The 25,741-nt window shown below is 35.9% G+C and overlaps 1 protein-coding gene across 1 annotated transcript in view; it reads left to right on the top strand.

The window, feature by feature from the left end:
- TTC27 (tetratricopeptide repeat domain 27) overlaps positions 1–25,741 on the top strand; it is a gene marked incomplete at its 5' end in the record, with an annotated part of 110,557 nt that overhangs the window by 45,271 nt on the left and 39,545 nt on the right. Inside the window, one exon of the mRNA XM_010017188.1 lies at positions 10,165–10,278. Coding sequence (XP_010015490.1) covers positions 10,165–10,278 — 114 coding nt within the window. The remainder of the gene's footprint in view (positions 1–10,164; positions 10,279–25,741) is intronic.

Genomic DNA, 25,741 nt, shown 5'->3' with positions numbered 1-25,741 from the left:
AGGAATGACGAAGAAACAGATAATGGATTCCGCTTCGGACATGAAGATTTTTCTAACAATTGATTAACCATTTCCCTGTGCAGTACCAAAAAGTGTACTTGGGGAGAGGGAGAGTTGTTTTGGTTGGTATTCTTTCTGTGTGTGAGGAATAGAAGCAGAAAGAAGGAGAAAGAAAGGTGCAGCCTTTTACAGAACATGTTTATGGTTGTTAGTAAAAGGAGCAGATGTAGAACTTTCATATGTTTCTTTTCACTCCCTGTCCTTCAAAAATACCATAAAATTCACTGCAGAGGAAAGCTGGCCTAGGGATGATTTCATGTTTCAAAAGAGACAGTCATGCAGAATGGAAATGCAAGTTGGATGTTCTTCTAACTAATGATACTTACAAGAATCAAGACCCAGAGATAAGGCAGCCTCATTTTACCTGAGTATTGCCTATGTTGCCTTTGATAGAGAAAATGAGATGAACAAATAAGGTGTGAAATCTGGATTTATTTTCTTTTGAAAGTTGTAGATGCATTTATTTTGAGGAAACGAAACAAACCAAAAAACAACCATTCATTATTGTGTTTTCAATATCCTTTCTGGTATCTTCAGTGAAAAGAGATAATGTGTAGTCCTTATAATGCGAATTGTTCTTGACTTCAGTTGGCTGGCTTCTATAGTGCCATCTATAGAAATATGATTAATTGTCTTTAGAGGAAAAAAAGAAGAGTTGTAGACAATGGAGTGATTTTTTTAAAGAGACAGTTCTTTTTACAGACAGTTCACTTTAGTAATGGGACTACTGATTCATGTTCCCTTACATCTGTTGCTAGCATACCAACTAGTCTAATACTGAAAGTGATTAGATCTGTGCAAACACTTAAATGTTTCTCAGCTCGGTCTTTGTCTTGAGTTAAAAACTATAGCAGGATGTGAGGTACAGCTTAGGTATTTTTCATTTTGAAATCTGTGAGAAAAATCTATAGAGAAAGTCTGGTTTAGAGCATATCTTTTCCACCACTGAGATGAAACAGTCATTCCAGAGGTGTCTGTAGCCCCATTACAAACCAAGGGAATCAAAGGAGATTTGAGACTGGAAGATACAAGAAAACTGAGAACCTGTGTAGAGGATTCATTGGCAAGAAGCATCTTAATTGGGCATCTAACCAATATGCATAAGCTAGGAACCTAGTTTCCTTCATATAGTCAATGGGAGAGTAAGCGGCTTTCTCATGGAGGCCCTCAGGCTGATGCTTGTTCACAATGGTCTTTTTTGGGACCCTTCCTGCCATTGCTAATTGTGTGAAAAGACCCAGTGGGACTGAATTCCGAACTCTTCTGCCTGATTTTTTTATTCCTTATAGTCCTAGGTACTACAGAAATGGCAGAATAGCCAGCACAATTTCTAAGCTGACCTAGCATAAATAATTGCCCAGAAGCTGTTCTTCACAAGGCAGGTATCAGAAAGAGTTAAGAATTACTGCTTAAAGTCAGTGCCATGGAGTGAAATATGTTTAGGGTGATAAACAGGATGGAATATGAGGATTCCTTTGGGTAGATGTTATCAAGAGCCACCCGTTTGCTACAAAATACTATTTGAGTGGGGTTAAAAAAAAGCTGTGGAAAATAGAGTGACAGTGAAATGACGCTAGCCTTCTTGTATACGCTAGTGGAATATTTTGTAAGTCTTGTGAGATGAAAATTTATTCCAGTCTTCCCTTCTAAGTTTTAAATGGATTAAGCCAGCTACTGAGTAACTGATACTGTTCGTAATGTACCTTCAGATGTGATAAATTTCAGATACGGTAAGTTCCAGAGAGTCAGTTACTTGCAAACTCAGATTAAATGAGAAATTTAAGAATGTTAAATTGCTTTTAGGTAAGTGCAATGTAATTGCTGCTGTATGGAGTCCATCATTTATTTCTGTATCAGTCTAGCATAGTCTAAATGATCAACTGTTTAACTAAGAGGTTTTAAACATCTTTGCATACATTTTGCGGTTGTAAAGTGTGCATAGGCAAAAAGGAAACTTCTGACAACTCTTCACAGCTTCAGATGAAGAAAAAAGGAACTGTCCGTTGTATGTATGTACATATATTTTAAACCTCTCAGAATCAGTATTTTATTTCAAGTGCATTGAATTATACAAACCACTGAAATTATATATGTGAAAGTGTCACATTCAAACACTTCAAAGTATATAAAAATGAAAAAAAAATCTGATAGTGTCTTCTTCTTTTAGCAGTCAAATTCAACAAAAGGTACTTTGTATTTACAATGATGTAATGTTACAACTTGAGTGCTGAGGCCACCAGACAAGACTAGACAAAGCAAATTTTAAAAATACCGTTCTAATTAAACTAGTCCCTTGCTGCGGATCACTGATCATGCTTTGGCCTTGCTCTTGACTTTTTAACACCGAGAGATATTTCTAATGGCTGCAGCTAAGAGCTTTAATCCCAGCTCTGCTCGTAATCAGCTAACACCTGTTGTGGTGAAAAGCTATTTTAGTTGTACAGTCCCAGGATTAGTTTTATGACTAAAATAAACCCTTGTCATACAGTTGAGTAAATAGCTTTAGACTTTGGAAAAAATATGCTGAATGTGTGGTCTAAATCTACTGAAGTACATATGGAGTATTAAAGCAGTACTGGAAAATGGCACTGTGCACATGCTGATGTCTCAGCCAGTTCAGGAAAGTAAATCTTCTCTGTCACTTTAATACTTCCAGGATTTCTGCATGCCTCTCTGGTTTACCTGACAGACACAATTCATTTAAAAAGAAGGTAGCATTTGAATCATGATAATTTGAAAATACCTTGGAAAAATAATCACAAGTGGTCCTATGATTGACTGTGAAATGTGCTATCTAGATGTAACAACTAATGAAAATCAGTGAAAGGCCTGATAAAAGAGAATATGGAACTTCTGCATGTCATACAGGATCAAGCATTGCATAATTTTTTGTTTTCTTGTTACAGTGCAAAGGTCTTGGCTTAATAGTCTAAAGGTGCCATGTAGAATTTATATTAGATACTGTTAGGCAGGAAAATATTTAAGACCCAACCAAGTAATAACACATTCTCCCCAAGCAGCACTGAAAAAGAAACACTAACACAGGACTTGGAATAATGCCTGAAATGTAGTTCATTTGAAGTGTATAATACAAGTTGTGGTGTTAGCAAAGAAAATGTAAATTACCATTGTCTTGATAGTTTTGCCCTAAGACTCTTTAATCAAGTTAGTAGTCTGTAATTCCAAATGCTTTGCATATTGCTGGGTTAAAAAGAAAATTACAGCTGTCAAAGCCATGTGGAAAAAGATGTGGTCAGTTGCCAGCTAAAATTACTGTCTCCTTATAGGTAAAAACCCCAGAAAGTTTGAAAACGATTGTTTTTGTGTTCATGTATATACACTTCTAAATTGCAGGATAAGTTGATAATATTTTGATTTTCCAGTTCAGGTCATCCTTAGAATGACTTTTAAGTGTAGGGTAGATTTCAGTGTTTAGTTAAAGTGTGAAATTAAACAGATGGGTTAAGCCATATACAGCACAGGTTTTGATAATTGTTAAAACCTGTCAAGAGGGCCTTTGATGTTTGTTTGACATCTGAATAATTCTTTTGATCTTGAGGTGGAGAGATGTACATGGAGTAGAATAAACACTAATGCAAGTATTCCCTCTTTTTAGATCTTTAAGATCTGCTAACCACTAAATATAGCCACTGTCATAAAACGTATGGAAGCCTTGCATTCTCAAAGTATGAAAATACTATTTTCCTTGTTTGTATCCCTTATCCTGTTAGTGTTGCTGTCTAAGGAAATAATTATGCCATTTATCAAATTGTAACAAGAAGCATCTAAAGTGAAATCCTAATCTAATTTTTTTCTTGTTGGGCCTTAGAAAATATGAAGCTGTCATAGCTAGTAAAATGTGACTGGAGAATATAGAGCCTTACATCTTCTAATTGCTTGTGCTTAAAGTATTCCTACCTAATGTTTCTAGAGATTAACAGTTTATTTATCTGAAGATTTGCTTTCTTGAACAGATGCCCAAAATTTGTTTTTCAGATTAGTAGGTCTTATCCATCTATTGACAAACTATATTAAAACATGCCATCAAATATCATATATTTCCTGTTGATAATACTTAGGAAGGTGAGGAATTTATAGATGCTCAAATTATTACCCCAGTTTATGGAGCAAATTCCAAAATTATTATATGGGAATGTTGTCTGCAGTGCCACTGGTTATGGATGACAGAAGCTGTGGTGAGAAGATGGTTTAAAATAATTTGTTTCAGCAACTTCTTTCTTTGTTCCCAAGTTAATCACTGTTGTTTGTTCAGAACTATCATGTAGTCATGTTTTGTATAAATCAAGGACTGTACTGCAGAATCCATTAGTATAACTTCTCATATACAAGCTATGAAGTCAGTAGACTTGAATTAAGTGTATTATGTTTTGTTGCCACCTTTTCCAGTTCACTGTCCAAGAAGAGTTTTTGGGGTTTTATGTCAGGTTATGTTTGAATTTGGAACCTACAGTCAAGCCGTCACGCTTGAGGGAGATACTCCTAGAGGAATATAAATTTTATTTTTGTATCAGTTTATATAAGTATATAGTAATGGGAATAGTTTTCATCTGAAATTCAGATTATTCAACTTCAGTAAATGCATTATGGTTTATAAACAGACCAGAGGAGCTTCTCTGTGGAAAAAACCCCCTAACTTCTTCAAAATCATAGTGTTTAGTCTTTTTCTGGGTTGAATTAGGTGGGGAGTTACAGATACACATTTTAGTGTAAGGTTTAATTTGATCACAATTATATAATATTGCATACAGAGATTTTAGGTACAGTAATTATATATCATTATATAAAAAATACAAATTATATGTAATAATGGAGAGGTTTTGTGTATAATACCAACAAAACCTCTTATGGGAATTAAAAAGAGGAAGATCTTGAGGTAGCACTGAACTGAGGACAGTGGTAGAACAAAGACAAAAACCTGTTTATTCCAATCACTATTCAACATTCTATAGTTCTAACTGCATTTCTAAGTCTATTGGCAATTTAATCTCTGAGGATACAGAGCATGTGTACTGTGATCATACTGTTAGTATGAAATACTAACTTTTAATATAAATACAGATAAAAGGAAACAGCAGTTCCATTAGGTGGTTGCTAAGAACTTTTTTACATAAAAATATTTATATTCACCAGAAGAACAGCATTCTGTGCTTAAAAACAATCCTTTGACCTATATATTTAAATCAGCTTAAACATCAAATACTACTTTTCCAGTTATATATATAGCTTACCTTTTACCTATTTACTAAAAAGTAATGTATTTTAGTTGTGTAGTTACTATATTCTGAAGTTTTGAGTATGTGCATAGGTACTATGATTTCCTATTAATTTCTGGTCACTGAAGGATTAGTAAACTATTGAGTGTTGTGGTAAGAGTGAAATCACTACCAGAAGGAATTTAAGGTCTGCAAAACCTCAGTGTTATGTGTTCACTGGTGATGATATATAATCAGATCTTCTTTTGATTCTTACTTATTTTTAGTATTCTGGGATGGGCTTGTACAGCAAAACTGGAATATGTGCTTGGATTTGAACAGAGAAGCTACTTGCTCTGTTTCAGCAAACAGGAAATTTTTACATGTTCAACCATCAGAAAAGCAAAAAGTGGTTATATTGACTGGCTTGTTTTGTCGCCAAGCCCTGGTTCTACTGCTTAATTGTAACTAGAAGTCTAGTGTTATTATCCTCTTGATATTTATGCTCTTCAGTACAACATAAAAAAATGCATTGGTATTGGAAACCACTTAGTCACAATTGTTCTTTACCTTACCTTGTAGCGCTCTAACAGAATTACTGTTTAAAGTTACATGTCCCATTTCAACTAGAAGCTGCCAATACTCTTGGAAATCTTCTGTGTGCAAGCTCAATCAATAGAAGAGTTGATATTCTAAGGACATTTCTCTAAACTTATATTCTTTTCGCTTCTCTCAGGACCTTGGCTTGCCTTAGTCTTTCTTAGGCAATTGGAAGTAGTTTTGTGAAGTTCATCTGACTACTTCCCAGGGCAAAGTTTCCTGGGCAATTAATATTTTTGGTTCAGCAATGGACTGATGTGCCAAACTCTTGGGAATTCTACAAGTGGTTGCAATTAAAAGTGCTCAAATTTTCAAGTCCACGTTCAAATGGTAGCTCCATCATAGCAATTATAGGAGCTTGCTAGGCTACTTTTTATCAGTTAGCAAGGTACAAGAATAAAAGCATGGAGTTACTTAAAGCATAGATTCATAATAAGAATTCAAAGTATTCAAATTATTTAGAACTGTATTTAACAAGCATCATCTTTACTTCTTTCAGCTTGTGTAGTGTGTCTAATAAACCCATGTAAGCTCTTCCTGACTGTGCTATCAGAAAGAATTCCTATAGGAACTCCTACAGCAAATGCAGTAATGCAGAAGAGCTGCTCTGAACAACCTGTACCATGTCATGGCTGACTGATACAGTCTTATTTATCTGCCCTTTAGAAGACTTTGGTTTGGTTTGGGTTGTTGGTTACTCATCTTGCAGTATCAACACTCCTGTGTGTGTCCCAGCTTTCCCAGGGTTCTTTGGTCTTTTCTGTTTTATCTTGAATATATTATATTCTTGATTTTTAAGCTTCATGCTGCTTTCTCTGTGTGTGGTTTCCTTAAAACCAAACACTGTAACTTCATAAATAACATATAGATTGTAGGTATGAATATGTACAAAATATCAGTGGCACAAGCTTCCTTGAAGATTCTTGCTAGCTAGTTCTGAAATTTGTATGGACATTGCAATTTGTGCAACTGTTCTTCCACTGTTTATCTAACAGAAAATTATTAGAGTGATCAGGGAGTGCATCACATCTTGGTTAAATTCTAAATAATGGTGAGGCTGAATCACTCATTGATGGCATCTGAGAGTTCTCCTGAGTTCGGTAGAACTCATGTGGCTGGGTTTGATCTGGGTGTCTTAGCAATGTGCACCTGTCTCAGAATTCAGGTACTGTTTGCCATTTTGTTCATACATAGTAACGGGGATATTAAAAAGGTATTGTACAGTAATGGACTACTTCATTATTAAGAGTTTGAGGATCATGTTGTTTCGTTCCAATGTCGTTTAGGGATGATATTGAATGAAATACTCTGTTCTGTGTAATATTTTGATAATCTCCTGTTTACGCTTTGGTATAATGGGAGAGGATGATATAAAGGGTTCTTGTTTGTAGGAAAAAATGTGGAGCAGAATTGGAGAAATTGGTTTCCATGTGAAAATGTTCCATTCAGTACAGAAAATGTGGCATAACCTTGCCTTCTTTCCTTTCTTCTCACCCCTTCTAATTTTCCTGGTTTTCTTTTATTTTATTGTTCTTTCTGTAAAGTAAGAACAAAGATGACTTGTGAAGATTCTCAATAGTGGTTTTGTTTTGGAATTATTGTTTTAATTTTCTCAGCTGCCTTTGGTACAGTTCAATAAACTTCCAGATATGTTGACAAACTTGCATAACCTTGATTTAGTTTTTCTTTTTTTTCCAGATGTTTTATTGTAACCTATATTCTTATTAATAGAATCTAAATTTAGCTTCTTTTAGGTGAAAACATACAGCTTTGGGACTTACAAGACAATATTGATTTTCTGGAATATCTGGAGATTTTAGGTAGAAGATTAAAGCTTGCTTAATACTTATGGATACATGTTCTGAAATATTTTTTTATTTTACAGCCCTCGAGTGTAAACATTAGTGCCCTTTAAATGTGTGTTACTTTGTATCTGTGGTGCTTTAAACATTGCAATTAGGCAATGAGAAGGTGAGCATTTGAGTTCTGGCACAGGACTGAGCTCAGTATAAAATCACAATTGTTTCATAACTGAAAATAGGACTGCTTCCTATTGCCCTGTGTAGTTGCAGCACTTATTTTCTGTAATTGTACAGCAGGTATACCTCACATTTTGCTTTATGAATACCTTTTAAAAGTAGGATTGTTATTCCAGATAAGACTGTCATTGCTCCTGTAGAGGAATGACAGGTAATTCTCTGCCCTCTTCCACCCTGTTTCTCTTCGCTTCTCCTCCCTCCCTATATGATCTAATACACATCTCATACAGCATGATTGCTTGAATCACTGTCATGGAGGAGGTATACATGGAAGCAAAGGAGAGGCTTTCCTGAGCTGCCAGTTCTCTTAACAGAGCTGGGTGGTGTGGGCACAGAGGCTTTGTGCTGTGCCCAAGCTGTGCCAGTTGCTAATGTGAACCAGAGTGATGGGACAAGTACTTTGTCTCTGGAAAAGGGTTGCAATTGCACCAGAAAATATATTTAGGAGCATTATTTTTTATGACCTTTAGTTTTCATTACTCTTTTGAGAGTTGATGCGGTCATTTGAAAAAATAAATACTAGTATCTACCACCATGTGGCAGGGAAAAGAAGTCCCTTTAATTTAAAAATAAAATAATATGACAGAATACCAATAGCGGAGAAAATAGGGGAAAGGATAACCTTTCTCTCAAAAGAAGCTTTTAAACTAAAGTAAACATTGTTTGCCCTAACACCACCTTATAAGGTTTTTGAACAGCTACATGGGACAGCCATTAAAACATAAATTCAGGAACCAGGGTCCTCTTATTTGGAACGCCTCACTTGTGTCCTGCAGTGGAAGGTTTGTCTTAAGACCAAACAAAAAAGAGTAGTAGACTGAACTTCCCATGATGATGAAGCAGGAGAGATAAGCTCTTAGAAGTAGGATTTGGACCAGTTAACAGGTTTACTGATAATAATTAATATGTAAAAGGGCACATGAAAGCATAGAGAGCGTTGCGATGGCATTCCAGTGGTACATCCAGGTCCTCAGCATATAGAGGACAGTATGGAAGCCTTTGTGTACTACTTAATATAATACTGAGTAGAAGCCATGGAAGAATCAGTGCAGAGATTGTTGGTCACAAGAGGGAGGATCAACTGACGACGTCTGGTGTATGTACATGTGTTCATACTGGTTTCATTCGTTCTTTCATTTGCTGTTGCCTGTCTTCCCGTTGTAGTTTTGCTTGGAGAATATTTGGTTTTGCTTGTTTCTTTCTGCCTCCTTTCCTGTGAAAACACTAGGGGGAAAAAAAGCAGATTACAATATGACAGAAATGTCAGGCATTTTACACAAACCACCAGCAAAGTATACTTTCTAAATGCTTTGGGAGGTCTTTGACAGAATAAAGCAAATGAGGCTGCTTTTCAGTCTACAAGTATCTGTAGGCAAATTTGTCAGAGAAGCTGGATTGCATTTGTAGTGTCTATAGAACTAGCAAGGGTTTTTTTCTGCTGTCTCCATTTTCAAAGTGAGTATCTAACAGAAAAATGGTATGCTGTGTCTGAAACCATAATGGCAAGAATCCAGGTGGCCTGTACATTATTAAGGGATATCAAAGTTGTATTTGCTACATATATCCTATTGGGCTTTCCTAAAAATAAGTGGTTGGAGACCGACACCAAGTTCCTGGCATCAGGGCAGGGTGTTTCAACTGATAACTTGTCATGTCTTTAGGAAAGCTTTTTACCTAGATTATTCCATATTCAATTTATGCACATTTACTGCACATCAAAAATTCTTCCTGTTATTTTCAAGTCATGGCAAATTCTAAATTAATATTCACTTCCTTAGCAATTTCAGCCTGTTTATTATGGAGATGGCATTAATGCAGGCATCAGAGCACCTTGTGTGTGAGGAGAGGCTGAGAGACAACTGGTTTTCTTCAGCCTTCAGTAGGATTCCTGCTGGTGTCTACATCTGTCCAGTATACAGGTGTGGAGAAGGCTGAGCCAGACTTCTCAGTATCAAATGCTTTATTTGCCTTTCATTCTGAGTAGCCATTTCAATTTGTGTGTTTTGGTGTATGCACCATATGGGTACATGTACACACAGTGCTGCAGTAGCTGAGCGTGAGAAAATAGTTTTGATGGCTGCCTTTTGTATTGAAAATGGATTAATCTATTTTCACAGCCCTCAGATAAGTACTGTAACCACATATTTGGCTTTCAGAATAGGAAACAGCATTCATGCTTGAGAATACTGTTACAAACTTTACTGTCTTCAGTGTCTTATGAAATAACGAAAAAACATTACTTTTCTCTGCAGTGTTTGCTCTCTCAGCCAAAGTTCTGGGCCATTCAGACGTCAGCCTTAATTCTTCGGACCAAGCTTGAAAAAGGAAGTACTCGCAGGATGGAACGGGCAATGAAGCAGACTCAGGTAAGACTTCTGAGCTGCCTTCATATAAACAGAGGTTCTTTATATAGCAAATAGAAATAGGCAGGAGTTAGGAGCTTCTACATTTCCTCTCTGCAAACTGTACAGTGCGAGAATTCTCTGTTTCTAAATGAAATACATAAACCACAAATCCTTTTATGTCTGCTAGTCTCAAGATAAACTCTTATATGTACAAGTAATAATTGCTCATCTTTCAAAAATGACAAGTTTTAGAAGATTGACATTAAAGTTTGTTTTCTTACCTCTAGTTTGTGATCTCAGTTTTTATGTAGTTCATGAATGTAAAGCTCCTACTTTTGTCATATTTTAATAGTTTTTATGCAAGTAAATCATCTCTAGAAAACACTGAAATTTGTAGTCACTGGTATTGTGAGAACAAGAAAACACATTTGTGAATAAAGGAGTGCTTTTGATTTACCATTTTGATGTGATACTTAGTGATTAGTATTTTTATTGCAGGTGATTAAATAATCTTGCTCCAAAAAAAGAGAAGTTTCCAATTATGAAAAAATAAAAATTGAGATTTATTTATGAAATAGATTTTTCAAAGGAAAGGTCTGTAGGCTTTTTATTTTTCCTTTCCTTCATATGACAGAGTTTTGTTACGTGATTGTCATCTTTATGCTGTTAAGTCTTTTTGTCACACATGAACAGCAGGCATTTCTATATGTCTGTCAGGCAACAGTCTAGCTGATTAAAAGAACCAGAAATGTATAAAATTAAGATTATGGTGCTGTATAATTAAATCCCAAAAAGATGATGTTTCATTTAAAAGCCCTATTGATTCATAGATCTTGGATGTGCTGCTGCATTTTTGTTTTGCTGAGGAGGTCACAGAGTTGCTCTAGTGGAATTTCTTGGGGTCATTAAGAGAGTGTCAAGAGATCCAGGATTCTCAGTCTGGGAGATGAAGCATCTGTTGGCATTTGGGAAGCAATCTCAGGATCCTTGATGCCGTAAGCTATAAAACAGTTGGAGTATCTCAAACATTGTTAACTTGATTAAACCTGGCTACTGGAAATTGTTATACTATACAGTTTGATCATCTCCTGGTGGAAATCGTTGCAAGTACGTTTCTGTGACTTCATTGTGTGCCACAACTGCAGTAATGTAAAGGATTTGATTAACATGCGCTGTGGCATTTCAGGAAGTGACCTCACAGTAGACGCAGAATCTGTGGTTTTGAAGATTATCTTTAATCCTAAAATGTTTGATTTGTTTAAGTTTTCTAGATGTTTGGCTGTAGTAACATATTTGTGTTGATTTGATACAGTTTCAAGCTCAGTTTCCAAAAACAGTTAAAAGTTGTTTGAGGATTGATATGTGCTAAATTAATCAAATAACTTGAATAACTTTCCATTTAAGGTTTTCATTCCAGAGTTCCATCAGATCAGAATTTTAAAATATGCTGGTTTCTTACAGTTCTGAGAAGGAATCAGAAAACATAGAGTGAATGATGTTATTTTTCATACATAACACCAAGGGTTTTGATATATTGTCTTCATGAAGATGCCAAAGAGCTAGCAAGTTCTGCAGCTATTTATCAGTTAAAAAATGGATTTCAAAACCATAGAATTTTCATACAAATTGGTTTTGTGGGGGTTTGGTTTGGTTGTTTTATAGTTTCATGTTTACTAGTTGCTGGTACTTGCTGCAGAAAGTTTAGATATTGAAGATTAAGGGAGAAGGTAGGTGTAAATATGATTAGATTCCCCCATTGTTTGCGCTATCAGATTTTTAAACTAATTGTAAAAATTCTTGTAAGACAGCTCAAATAAGAAGTGGTAAATTAAATCCTCTAAGTTACTTATTTTAGGGTTGTCTGACGAGCACAAGAGCTGTTATGGGCTCTGATTTAGTGATGCTGGACTATCTTGTCCTCTTTTACTGTAACTCTCCTTCCTTTCCCCATTTCCACCCTTACCTGCTTCTACACTGGGTCTGCAGCTGTTAAGTATCTAAAAGCATGAGTATCACTGGGCAGGCATATGCTGCTTTTCAGCCCGAACACAAGCCAGGCTATGTTGTTGGTTTGTTGAAGAAAGTGGGTTTTGGCTACATTTTTTTAACTTATTTTAATTGCTTGAACATAATTGCAGCTATTTTTGAAATGAGGGAATATTGGTTGAATTAGCTGCCACGCTTCGTGTATTAAGTATATCTGTACAATTTTTATAAAATTATTTTGTAAGTATTTTTTTCTAACCAGAAAGCTTCAAAGAGAATTGAAAGGATCATTTTCAAAACCTTATTCTGATTACTTTAAAAATATGAACTACAGATAATGCAGTCTTTGGAACAGGTTTTAAAATGGTCATTCTAGGTACTTTGGAACATTGTAGCTAACTCGAAGTGAGTAGGAGAGATTTTTTTCTTAACTTTTTCTGGATGCTACTGGTTGTTTCTGTCCAGTTTTTGCCTAAACGAGGTTTGGATCCACAAAAATGTGGATAAAGATTTGTAAAGCCAGTACCTTTTTCAACCACTTTTCTAAGAAAAGGACAGCTAAAACTTTACATTCCACTAGAATATTTAATCATGACCAGTATAACACATGTTGAAGTCTGGATCAAGGTATTGCCAACCAAAATGTATCACTGGATATAGCATGATTTTTTTAGGGTGACGTGTTTAGGTTTTTTCCATATTGGGTGTAGGTGAAGGAGGGTGAGAAGTGCAAGGGTGGAAAGAAAGGAGAGAGGGAGAAAACAGAAAGCAAAGGAGACAGTTTTTGATAAGCAGCTCTCCCCATAACTGGAAACCTGCCATTTCTACATCAGTTTTGGGATCGTCACCTACCTTCTATTGTTAAAAAAGTAACTCAAAAACTATTAATACTGGAAAATGGTTTGGAATAAGCTGTTAAACCACAAATTACTGCTGAAAGTAAAGCCAGAGCTCAAGTAATAGGATGGGGAGAAAAAAGATATTTTGAATGGTGTACGAGCTATGTAAAAAAGAGAAAAGTGAGGGGTGATTTTAAAAAACCCAATCAAACCCAAACAAAATATTTTAAAGCACATAGAGGGGGATGCTATCCTTTAGTTTCTTGGTATATGAAATATAATAAATTATGAAATAAGTGTGCTTTTCCGTTTCAGTGGTTTTTTAACTAATTTTAAGAATGAAGTGAATGGCATAAAAGTGCCATGCTTTGTACCAAGGATGGTGGTGTGGAAGTGAGAGCATTGTTTGCTGCTGGATTACGCCAGCAGCGAGAGAGGTGAAGCTGCCATGTGGCTGGTGCACCAGTAGCCTGCTCAGGCTTATCCTACAGTGACTGGTTACAGCTGCTTCCTGAAGCTTGCTCAGGGTGTTCACGCTGGCTACCTCTGTGCTTGCAGCTTTTATCAGCTTGTTATGTGCCCCTTTTCTGATTGTATTTGCTGCTGCTTGCTGCACCTGGTGATAGCGTGCCTGTAACCTAATCGCTTGGCTTTCCTAACACGTAGTAGAATGTGTGCAGTATTTCATACAGTTCTCTCTTGCTTGCTTTTCTTGGCAGCAAAGGGATTTGCCTGTTGGGGAAGAGAAATGTGTCTTGAAAGGGTGTTTTTAATAAGACTTCAGGAGAGCTGGGAGCAGACTAGGAATATTACAGGCTAATCATTATGTCTAAGATTGAAAGGTCACATGAGATCTTGTTTTATATCCTTAGTCATACACAGATATATGTGGTTGGGAATTCTGTGTCAACTGCCCTGTAATTTTCACTTAAATAATACTTCAGAATGTCATTTTCTCCAGCAACTAATGTTTTTCTGTGTGTATCAAAAGGGGAAATAATGTGTTTAAATTGTTCTTAACTATAGAAACATGCTCGTTGGCATTCAGTTCTTTCAAATCTGAAAAGAGTTTGTGTACAGCTATAGAGAGAAATGGCTGGTATAGATCTAACAGAACTGGTGTCTTGAGCTCTATGAGCCTGAATGCAACATCACTGTTACGTTATTTTCACATTGATGGTCTTTAAATAGTTATGCAAGAAAGTTACATCATTTATCATAGAAGCATATCCTTTTTGTTTTCAAAACTAGATTGTCACGTCTTTGCCAACTTGCTCCCTCTTCTTTGCTTTATTTGGTGGTTATTCTACATTGGACAAACTCAACATTTAAGGGAAGAGTTCAAAAAGAAGATGGGAGCAGTCTTCCTCCCACTAAGGTGATCTAGGGAGGTTTGGGGATAACACATTTTTCCTGCTTCTTTTGCTTCTCAATTCATAGATGTTTCTGGTCAGGCCTCTCGAGACCACAGCTGGAGCAATATAGAGAGACTTTTAGTATGACAAAGGGAATGATAGGACTTGTCTGTTCAGTTAAACTGTTAGATCACTGTAGTAGGAGTTCTTATTCTTTAACTCCCTCTTGTACTCTAGGAGTGCATTAAATAAGATTTTAATAGTTGCTTTTAGCTGTGTATGGAATGGGAGAGGGGAAGAAGAAAGAGAAGATGGCTAAACTAATTGTTAAAAAATTGTTTCACATGATGTTGAAAGTTTTAACAGAAAGTTTCTGGGATCTGTGAGATGCACTGCTGAACTGCAAGATCTTTAACTCACTTTATTCAGGAGGGTAATAAGTGCAAGACAGACCTCTTCTATAGACGTCCTGCATTGATATCCCAGTAGTTCTCAACTATTATGAATTACATTTATTATTAGAACACATGTTCCAAAAGTGCCTAAAAAGAGGTTAAAAGCCAGGTGTCTTATAAAATCTTTCCTTAATGAATTGTATGCAAGATCACAAGGTCTCCAGATCCCTAGAAATAAACCTGATTACTTCAGAAAGCAGTCACAAGAGAGAGTGACCTCTTTGTGACAGTGATTACTTCAGTCTCGAAACATATATTTCCAAATCTTATTTCATTTTGCTTAAGCAGATGACAGATTTGACAGGGGATGTTACATGACAGAAGTGATTCTGGGGATACATTGCACGCTTCAAAATAATTAACATGGAGGTGCTTGGCTCCCTCTGTTTTGATTCCTCTATGCAATTATGGGGTTTTTTGCAGAGCAAAAAAAAAAAACCAACCCCAAACTACACCAGAGATCCAAGAGTTTTTCAGGAATAAGTGGTATTTTACCACTGGCAGAAAAAGAAAATACTGACTAGTACGATTCTCCAGGTAATAATTTCTGCCTTGAAGTTTTCTACTGCACTGTTGTGTTTGCCAGTTTGGATCAGCACTATTAGCTGGTGTGGAGAAAAGAATGAAACCATTTTTATGTGCTAAAGTTTCTTCATATTTTCTCAGCTAGTATTTTAAAGTACAAACTTTTTTGCTCATTTGAGAATTATGTTGAATAACTGAGCTGTTCCATTCCCAGGGTCAGTGCACTTTCTAAAAGCAGCCAAAAACACTAAGCCTCCCATTTTTCCAAATGTTTTCCATTGAACATTAGCTCTCAAGGCATTCACCTTTCTCCCTGTAGAGTCTGTTCATGCAGTGTCCTGACAATTTGAGTGATGGTATTAGGAGTCATAATGTCAGAGAGGAGAATCCTTAAGCCATACTGAACAGTATTGTTACACTTCTTTTATAGACAAAGTGATGTCAGAGTTGCAAAGAAAAATATGAATATCAACAGATTGCAAGATACAACAGTCTTTCTGCCTGAACTTTGCCCTGGAAGTTATAAGCATTATAAACTCAACATCAATGAATTAATTAAAATAATTCTTTCACATGTAATCAGACCAGATACAAGACATGGATGGCACACTATTCCCACCTATCGCTAAATTGAATAGATGAAGCTTTACAGATGTTGCTGTCTTTGAATGGATGAATCTTTACAGCTGTATGTCATAAATACCATGGCAAATTTGAAGATAGGTATCCCAAGATAAGGTAACAGACCATTTTCTGAAGCCAGGACAACACAGATTAAAGCTAAGCTCAGCTGGATGTGTTTGGCATTTGAGACTATATGAGTGAGAGTGAGACTACGATGCTACACTGCACACAAGTAAGCTATAAGCATACCAAAAAGGGAGCAAGATGTGTGTATGGAAATAGACATGTTCTTTCCCCAAATGCCAAGTGATCTCGCCTTTATTCGGACTAATTTTAAATGTATCACTGTCATGGTAAATTAATGGATATTATCAGTACTCCTGCTTTTGCAACAGAACATGAGTGTTCTGGTTTAAAATACATCCTTCACAAGTAAGCTTGGAAATCTAGCTTCGTGTAGAGACTATAGGGGAAGTTCTGCTTATACCTTTTGATATATTGTAAGAATGAAGAACATAATTGATAGGTGAAACAGATTTTCCTTTAAAAACAAAACCACTCAAGATAATCATAACTATAAAATTAAATTTCATATAAGTAACATTAAGTAAAAATAAATGTAAATGGCTTAAAGACTGTACACAGAACTTTTCTGAAGACTGTGTCCTCTCTAAGTGGTTTTGTCCTGAGGCTTAAACTGTTAACAGGCTTTAACATTGAAACCCATATCCTAAGCACTGGCACTTAGTAACTTTGGACACAGTATTTGTCCAGAATAGTAAGCATCATTTTGAACATCAGTAATACTGTTGTGCTGTTAAACACCTCATTTGTTTTCTCGTGCTTCTTTAGGTGGTAGTGTTTGACTACAATACAACATTCCAAATGGTGGTTGCACAGGAGATGCTCTAACTTGCCTAGTATGCTGCTTGGCTCTGTTTCAAATGAAAAGGAAATATTGCGTCAGACATTCATGAATCCAGATATCTTCTATTCCTGACCTTGACCTCTTCTGTGCTAATTCTGATACCAAAATGCTTTATATTTCATTTGGGGGTGTCGGACTCATTTCCTCTTGTGTGCTTTCCTTCCTCACCCAGCTGCAAAAACCCAATTATAAAGAAGCTGAAGCTTTTTTTAGTAAAATAGCACAGTCAACCTAAGTGAATATTTGTTTCTTAGTTAGCTAGTATTGTTTTCAAAGTGAAATACATCTTTGCAGGTCCTTATTTCAGAAAAAAGACGTTCACAGGTCCAGCACCTTAATCAGTAACTTTTTCCTGAGCATGCTTTCCCTTACAACTATCAACATCATCTTGCATCTTAAAAGTTCACCTGAAGTTATGCAAAAACTAAATCTTATTGGTAGTCCAGTACTTCAAGTTCTGCAGAGATGCCATAAAAATTTTTGCTCTTCTCTCTTCCCTGCCATCAAAACTTTGCATAGGTGAAACCAGTACCTTAGATTCACAAGGTAGGCTCTTCCTGAATGATTTTGGAATTTGAAGTCATTATGATGTGGATAACTTTTGATGATCTTGCTTAAACATGTAGGATATACTTAGGGAATAAGTTTAAAGTGAAGAATTAATTTATTTGCCTGAGGACTTGGTAGTAATGGAGTGAGGAAGAATGAATGACCGGACTATCACAAGAAGAAAAGGTCTGGGAAAAGTTGTATAAACAGTAGCTTTCCAGTTTTCCATCACATAAAGCAGAAAAAAGAAACAGCTTTAACTGGTACCCTAGAGAATTAGACTGAAAAGCCTCATAGATGAAAGGCCTGCTAAAGGTAGGCAGTAAAACAAGCACAGCTTTTCTAAATGCTCACTTCCTGAAATAAAGTTAACAAGAAGTGATATATCTGGTTTTTTTAATAGAGTAGGAAGTGTAGAATAATTGTTTTAAATTCAGCTGAATTGTTGAATACTTTCAAATGTTGATTTGTTTATACATTAAATATCTCCAGTCATGATGCAGTCACTACCTGTAGAATAATAAAGTTTAAAAGTCCAAGTGGTAACACATTTATGACATAAGCTGGCATATCTAATCAATGTTTAGATATTTTATTACACAATTTATTAAGCTTACACTTATACTCCATAAGCTAAATTAATATACCAGCCAGACATGTTTTGATGCTGAGGTTTAAAAGCAATTGGATGCATGATCTGGTGAAAATCATTGGTGAAGTACTGGAATGAGAGTACGTTGAATTGGTAAACCAGCCTTCAACAGCTGCTGTGCACGTGCAATGGCATGTTTTCTTTCATAGTTAAATACCTGTTTTTTTCAGAGTTGAGAAACTCCTTGGGAGCTGATAAGACACAAAGGTTTGTTTTTCCTTGTTTGCTCTGTAAAATTAGGCCTGAAACACTTGAGATCTACTAATTTTAATTTCTTGTAAAACAGTGTCGTCAGAACCTAGGCATTTCTAAGATATCTGTAAGAAAGGAAGAAATTGTAAATACAAACCACGTTTTGATAGCTGTCTCCCTGGTTACAAGGCCTATACTTTTATTTAATTGGTAACAGTAATGTACTTGCTTTATTTGCTAATCAAGCTTCCATTTCCATCTAGAAGAGTCTCAAAACAATTGCAATCTAATTTATTTAGAACAGGAGAAATGCCATTCATCATTCTCTAACGTTTCAAAAATCCAGGAATTTTATGCTATAGAGAAGTTGTCTTAAACATGTCTTCTTCATTGGATCCTCCTGGTTTAAAAAAAAAAAAAAAAAATGGGAATAAGCTTTGTAAGACTGAAGGACAGCCTGATTCTCATCGCTGATGAAAATTAATCTTTGAAAGATAAAGAACAAACATTGAAAATACAGTAAAAAGAACCCAAAACCCAACCAAACACAAACAACTACCAAAAAAACCCCCAAACTCTAGAATTATTTGCTGGCTAGTTGATGAGGGCAGTAGTCTCTTAAAAATCTGGAAACTATTTACTCCATAAAATAGCATTTTTAGGCCAAATTAAGACAAAAATAATGAATTTTGCATTCTTTTAATAGTTTTCAAGAACAATAAAATATATGCAGAGCAAGTATAAAATTTTCTGATGATAATTTTGCAGTTATAATTCAGTAGTAGTGATCAGCTTATTACAGGTAAGAAATTCAATCAGTTAAAGCAGTTCTCTTTGTTCTCCCTCAGTTTTCTCTGAGGAATATACCCCCAATCTTCCCTTGCAAGCCTATCAAATGAAAGAGTTTTTCGGCATGATGATAAGGCTCTAAGCATGTGGGTTATTATAGTTCAAGAAGTTCCAGGGCCATGGTGAACTGTCCCTCAAAATGTGGAGGACGAATTCAGCCTTGAAAGATTAATTTATAGTCATGTTTGTAGTAGATAAGGCCTTCTTATTCACTGAAATGAAGCTAAGATGCACAAAAACAATTGCTGGGAAGTAGTACAATAACAATGAGACAAATGTTATTGATAGAAGTGTTTGTGTCTTTTTTTCATATTTTGAAAGTGATCCGGCATTGTCCTGAAAATATTCTTCCATTAGAAGGTATTTTAGTGCTGCTTTGACTGTTACAGGAAATGAGAGACTAGAGACTGCTTTTATTTTTAAAAGTATTCAAGGTGAAAGAATATGGAAGTAGTGGTGCTCTAATACTTGCAGAAGTTGGAATAGGTATATAAGTCAAAGGCAGCTTAACCTTTAATGGTCCTTGCTTTTGTCCTTATGTACTTGCTCAATAAAGAAGGAGTAAACATTCTGTCATTAAGGCTTTTCTTTTTCTCCTGATACAAAAAAAGTATCTTACTGCCTCAGGTCAGCATACAAGGTCTGATTTGAAGAGAAGCCAATGCATTTATTGTGAGAGGGTATTTTCAGTGAGAAATATGATAAAAACTGAAAATGATTACTCAAATTTTTAATTAGAGGCAAGAAAGTGGTTGTATTGGGGTAGAATATGAGAATGTTACATGGGAAGCATTTTACTCTGATTATGTAGGTCAACACTAGGGATAATCAAGGAGAATGTGTTAGGCAATTTGTTTTTTGATCACCAGTTTAGAGTAAGATATCGGTAGAAACATCTATTGTGCCAAAGGTCTAACTCTGTAGTAAGTTACAGGGAGGGTTGGGTTGTTAAAAAACTATTTAGTACATTAACTCTATATGGTTTCTAAATGTTCAGAGGTAGAACATTTGGGGAATCTAGTATGTAAAGAATCACTTGATTGGAAACTATGGTACTGGAGACAAACTTTGCAATAGTGTGGGCTGGATGTAGCTTCTAACCAGAGGACTGTTTACTGGCCTAACTCAACTCATTTGGTTCCTGTTCCAGTTATTAGTTAGGAACTGAGGAATATATTTGGCTTCTGAACTTTCCAAACCGGTTTAAGGACCATTGATTCAAATAATCATTTGGATCGGTGCATGGAGAGTTCTATGATGATACAATATTGGCTGTTTTCAGTATTTCCATTTACTTTTGCAGTTACTCAGTTTCTATGTAGTATTGCTGTCTGTCTGAATATTTTAAATTATAACACTGTGGTTTTGTGATAAGACTTGGGCATTTTGACAGATGTGGAGTTGTTTTTGTAAGCGATATGACCTACCATGCCTGAACTAGATTTTAAACAGCATAAATATTATTGTTTGTAGCTATTATGCACATTGCTGTTCTATACCTGCCCATTTTTCCAGATGCAGATCTGTGCAAACATTGAAGTTGCCTAGGAATAGAATAGAAACATGCAGTAAATGATTCTACCACAGAAAGCTTCATCTCCTGCTTTATTCCATTTTCCCCTGTGTATAGTGCGTGCACATAGAAGCCATTAATAACATTGCAAGTTCAAACACTTAAAAGTTATAAAATGACAAATTATAGTGCAATTGTAAACCATTTCAGGAGCTCTCAAGCTGCAGCTTGCCTGGACATTTCTTCTGGTCTAAAATCTGGCTTCTTTCCTCTGGTTCTCCATTAAAAGTGCAGGCTGAGGGTTGGATGAATGGCCAGAGGCCCGGTGGACTCCTGGGCTCACTTTCTTCTCTCCCCTGGAAAAAAGTGGTAGCAGGAAGTAGGCAGTGGCAGCTACTGGTGGAGTTAATTCGTCCTTCAGTCCCCTTAGAGTATCTCAAGTAAATGGGGCAGCTGGAAGCAAAGTGCATCTGTTATTCTGGCAGCAGTGTGCTACCTCCTCCTGAAGATCTGCAAGACAATTGCCTCCAGTGCAAGACTGGCACCATTAGAACTCGCAGCTGATTGTCCTTGGTTCAGTAATTGAAAGCTATTAACAGATTAAAGGCTGTACATGTTACGCTGTCATTTTGTTTCTACAGCCCATGGTTTTATTGGGCAAGGCTTTTAGTATCCTGTGTCCGTGGCTGTAGTTGCTCTTCTGCGAAGTAGAACAACATCTGTTTTCCAGACTGTTCCTTGACCTGTTTGGTGCGAGTGACCAGCACAAACCATAAGGCTCCCTCCAGATGAATGAAAATTTTATTTTAGTTCAATTTCTTGATTGCTTCTGTACCAGAAAGGCTATGCCCAACACTGCAGTGGGATTGTGGAAAGAATTGTGGGTTTTTCCTTTTTTTGATAAAGAAGAACTGAGTCTTCAGGGGAGCTTGATGTGTTTCTATCTGAATATGTCATACAATCAGGCATGGAATATTTAATACATTTAAAGTGTTTTCATTTTTACTGGAAATCATATTGATTTCAAGCCAGTTGTTGCTGAAGATGCTTATTTTCTTCTTTGTTGAGTAGATCAGTCATTAATAGCAAATGATAGGGGCTTTGTTTATTCTTCCCTGATGTGTAGAAACCTTTCCAGGAACATGCGAAGAAGTGGTTTGGATGTCTTTCAAGAAAATACATATATTGAAAACAGACTTCTTTATATGTGATTGCCTTTCTTTGGGATAGCTAAAGTTTAAACACTTCGCCTGTGTGTCATATTTCTAATGTACTTACCATCATATACTGAATGGTTGCTGGGTCAGGCTCAGCTACTGGAAGAATCTATTTCCTGCCAAGTAATTTTTCAACAAAAACTGCTGGATATCAGACAAGGTTTCACTGTATAGGGAAGCTATTTTTAGGAAAAAGAGTAACTATTTGGGGTGGGGAGGTTGTTGGGGTTTATTTTGTTGTTTTGGTTTGGGGTTTGGTTGGGCATTTTTTTGTGAGAAGGGAAAACAAAAAGATGTTATCTGAGACATTCTGATCAAATTCAGGACGAAAGAGACTGAACTTGTCAGTCCATTCTCTTCATGCTCCTGTCCCTTTCACCAAAATAAATAAAGATGTTCAAAAGTTGGTTATTTCCAATACTGCAAAATGAGCTGTTAGTAATTGGAGCAGCTGAGTATCTATGGTTTCAGGTTACAGGTATCTAGATGCTAGACAATATTTTTTTTCCTCCTTACAGGCATCTGAGGCCATCTAAGTAACAGGACAGAATTATGCTTGGTATGATTGCCAGTAAAAAAACTGCACTGAGTTACCTGAATACACTGCATTCTGTTTTGTTTCGTGTTTTTTCCTTGAGATTTCTATTTCTGTAGCAGAATACCATCCAATCTCTACCTTAGGTAGGAGGAAGCTGAAACTGTTTTCATGCTTGCAATTAATAACATGGTCTTAAGAAGGATTTTTTTTTTTCAAATTGTTTAAGTATGTTGTTTACATTTTTCTGAAAATACAGTCTAATTCCCAAGTTCTAATTATTTTTTTCATATATAAATGTTTATTTAAATATTTATTTGTAGTAGGTTTACTTATGTTTGTGAAAAAGCTTTAAGGAGGCCTTTTTTCTGTTACTGCTGAACAACATGTAAATTTTGTTACTGCTTGTATATATATACACTATTGTACAATTTACCATTAGCACAATGTGAATGTGTGGTAGGTAAACTTGGGTCTGCCAGCAATAGAAAAAGTACAGGATGTTTACGATAGGTTATTCTTTTTGAGCAGGGTGTTCCAGCTGGAATACAGAATAGGTTAAATGGATCATAGAGGCGTGTATGTTTATGAGTAACATACCTAAACTAACAACCAAGTACTGCATATAAATGTTATTAAATGAAAAGGTTCAGCTTGACTGTCCCCACCTGATTGTGGCTTTTCTGAGGAAGAACTACATCTTTCAAAGAAAATACCTGTTTTATATTACAAAGCACAAGTGTTTGGTGTAACTTACTGTATATATCACTTTATTGTAATGCCTGATGGAGGCGGGGAGGAAAAATCACAGTACACTAGAATAGACGCTTCTGGCATGAGATCAGTCAGACCTTTATAAAAGGTTGCAAACAAATTCCTCCTTTGCTGAAAAATTGATGCAACCTTTTTTTAAAAAAAAAGTTTATTTGCTTATGCTTTTGAAAGGAAAACAGCCTTAAATTCATCAGACTTGAAACATTTTAGAAAATTCTCTAGGCATAATCTATCTTGGAGAGTACTGCATTATTCTGAGGTTAACGTCGGGCACTGACAATGCAATGAAACCTGTGCCATAGAGATGGCTGTTCTGAAAAAACCTCTACTGACATTATTCTTAGCCCAGAAACTTTAAAGTATTTGCTGAGGGATAGGTGATGCCAAGTTTCTTCAGCTGTTTAGGGGGAGAAGGTAATAGGAGATAGCAGAGAGGCCATAAAGCAAACATTGTATGCTCAATACTGTGAGCACTTACATCATCTTAACTGAAGAATTCATCAAAATAAACTCCTAGAACAATACTGTGGGGCAGATAGTGCTGAATCCAGTACAAGATAGCTTCTTGTTTTGATAGGTCAAGGAGACTTCTGTGTCCAATCTAGGGTGGGAGGAAATAAAACGCAAAGTAGTGGTTGGGGAATTAGCCTGCTGTTTAAAAATGGATTATGCTAATATGAAAGAATATGCATAGAAAAATTTTGGTTTTGTTTCAATCAAAGGAAATCAACCTTTTCTTCTGTGTGTAAAACTGCTAGAAACTGGGAATATTTTCTTGTGACTTTTTTAAAAAAGCAGATAACCTTGAACACTGAGCATTGGGGATTCGTTCAATGTAGTGATTACGTACAATTAAGAAATTTTTAGCAAAACATTGGGTGAAGTAGTTAAACCACGGCTTTCAATGCAAACAGAGTTAGGTTTGAAAACTGGCAGCCTGAAGGCCTTCTCCTTGAATGTTTTGGTTAATTCAAGCACTGCTTGTTTTTATAGTTCTAGAATTACCTTGCCTTGTTAGTATTTCTTTCTGTGAAGCATCCTGCCATCTTTGCTGCTCCTGTGTTCCAGGTGCCCTGTAACCTTTCGTTTGCAATGCAAGTTGACAGTCAGTTCTATACAACATTTTAAAGTTAGCTTTAACAAATTTTAAACCAGCTGTTAGTTCCAAGGGTACAGTGTGGTACATCATCCTCTAGTTGGTTTAAATATACACATCATTTGAGGTCAATCCTATCAAGCAATAATTTCATGGAAGAATGACTGAAAGGGTGAGCTTGCAAAGTGAGCAAAAATGGAAATCTTCCAGGCTACAAGGTTTTAATGAAACCAAGGCTTATGTTTGAATGAGAGGTAAAAAGACGGTAAGGTTTTTGCTCTTCTAAGCATTTTGTCCTTCTAAGCATTTTGTCCCTCTAAGCGTTGAACTTCTGCAGTGTTTTAACAGACCATTTTCACCCTCCTGAGAATGTGAATAATGTAAAATCTCCAGTAAGTAGTGCTCTTTGTCTTGACATCTTTGCACGATGTAAGAAATGGTCTTTCCGAATTTCCATGAATCACAAATCATAATTTATTATAGTGATGGCTATAATAAATTTTCCTCGAGTATTTCATGTCATAATTCCCCTTTGAAAATTAGATAAATGAGAGGGAGCATTCCTTTCTCAATGTTGAAATACATCCTTGCTTAATAGCTTTTGGTTTATGTTTGGATGCTTTAGTCCTTGACTATTCATAGATTTTCATCATTTAACAGAAATGCATCATCTGTGAGCTTTTTACAAGGATAGCTCATTATTTTTCTTAAGTCGTTTTAGTTTCTAAGCAAGAAAGTCCTGTCTTCAATGTCAAATGCTGTTCTGAATAATGGTTGAATGTAGTAAATGTACTGGTTTTGTCTTTTTATCTAGCAGTAAAATTGGCAATCAGTAAAGTAATCACTATTTGGTCATAATCTTCCTCATGAAGTGCTCAACTGTTTTCGTTTTTCCACATTATATCCGTATTTATTAACCAAAAAATATTCTTTCCTATTAAGCAAAACTTTATTGTTATGTGAAAACTGGTTTTATTGCTTCGTAGTTTTCTGGTATTGCTTCACTGGAAGATTAAGTATTTCAGCCAGTGCATTTTAGAAGTCTGGTATGTCTCAGTTTGTCCCAGAGGTCTTGGTTACAGGAGCACTTGGGTTGACAAAGAGCTGTTGAAACAAATTTGTTGTTTGAATTGTAAATCTAATTTTTTGCCTTTTTCTTTTTTTTTTTTTTTCCCCTTAAGTATGTTTACCAAAAGTGTAACTGAAGATCTGATTACATATCCAAAAAGTGCTAAAATATTTACAGTACATGGAAAAAGCATTGAGTATCTGATCTAATTCATAGGAAACAAATTCAGAAAAGCCCTAATTATTTTGTATATTTAATTCTCTGTCACCTGCTTTCTAATGTGTATACAGTTTCTGAATTTTAGGCACTGATTATATACATTGTCT

The sequence above is a fragment of the Nestor notabilis genome, unplaced genomic scaffold (assembly GCF_000696875.1).
Source record: "Nestor notabilis isolate BGI_N333 unplaced genomic scaffold, ASM69687v1 scaffold6786, whole genome shotgun sequence".
Lineage (NCBI taxonomy): Eukaryota > Metazoa > Chordata > Aves > Psittaciformes > Psittacidae > Nestor > Nestor notabilis.
This window is presented reverse-complemented; position numbering and strand designations above follow the sequence as displayed.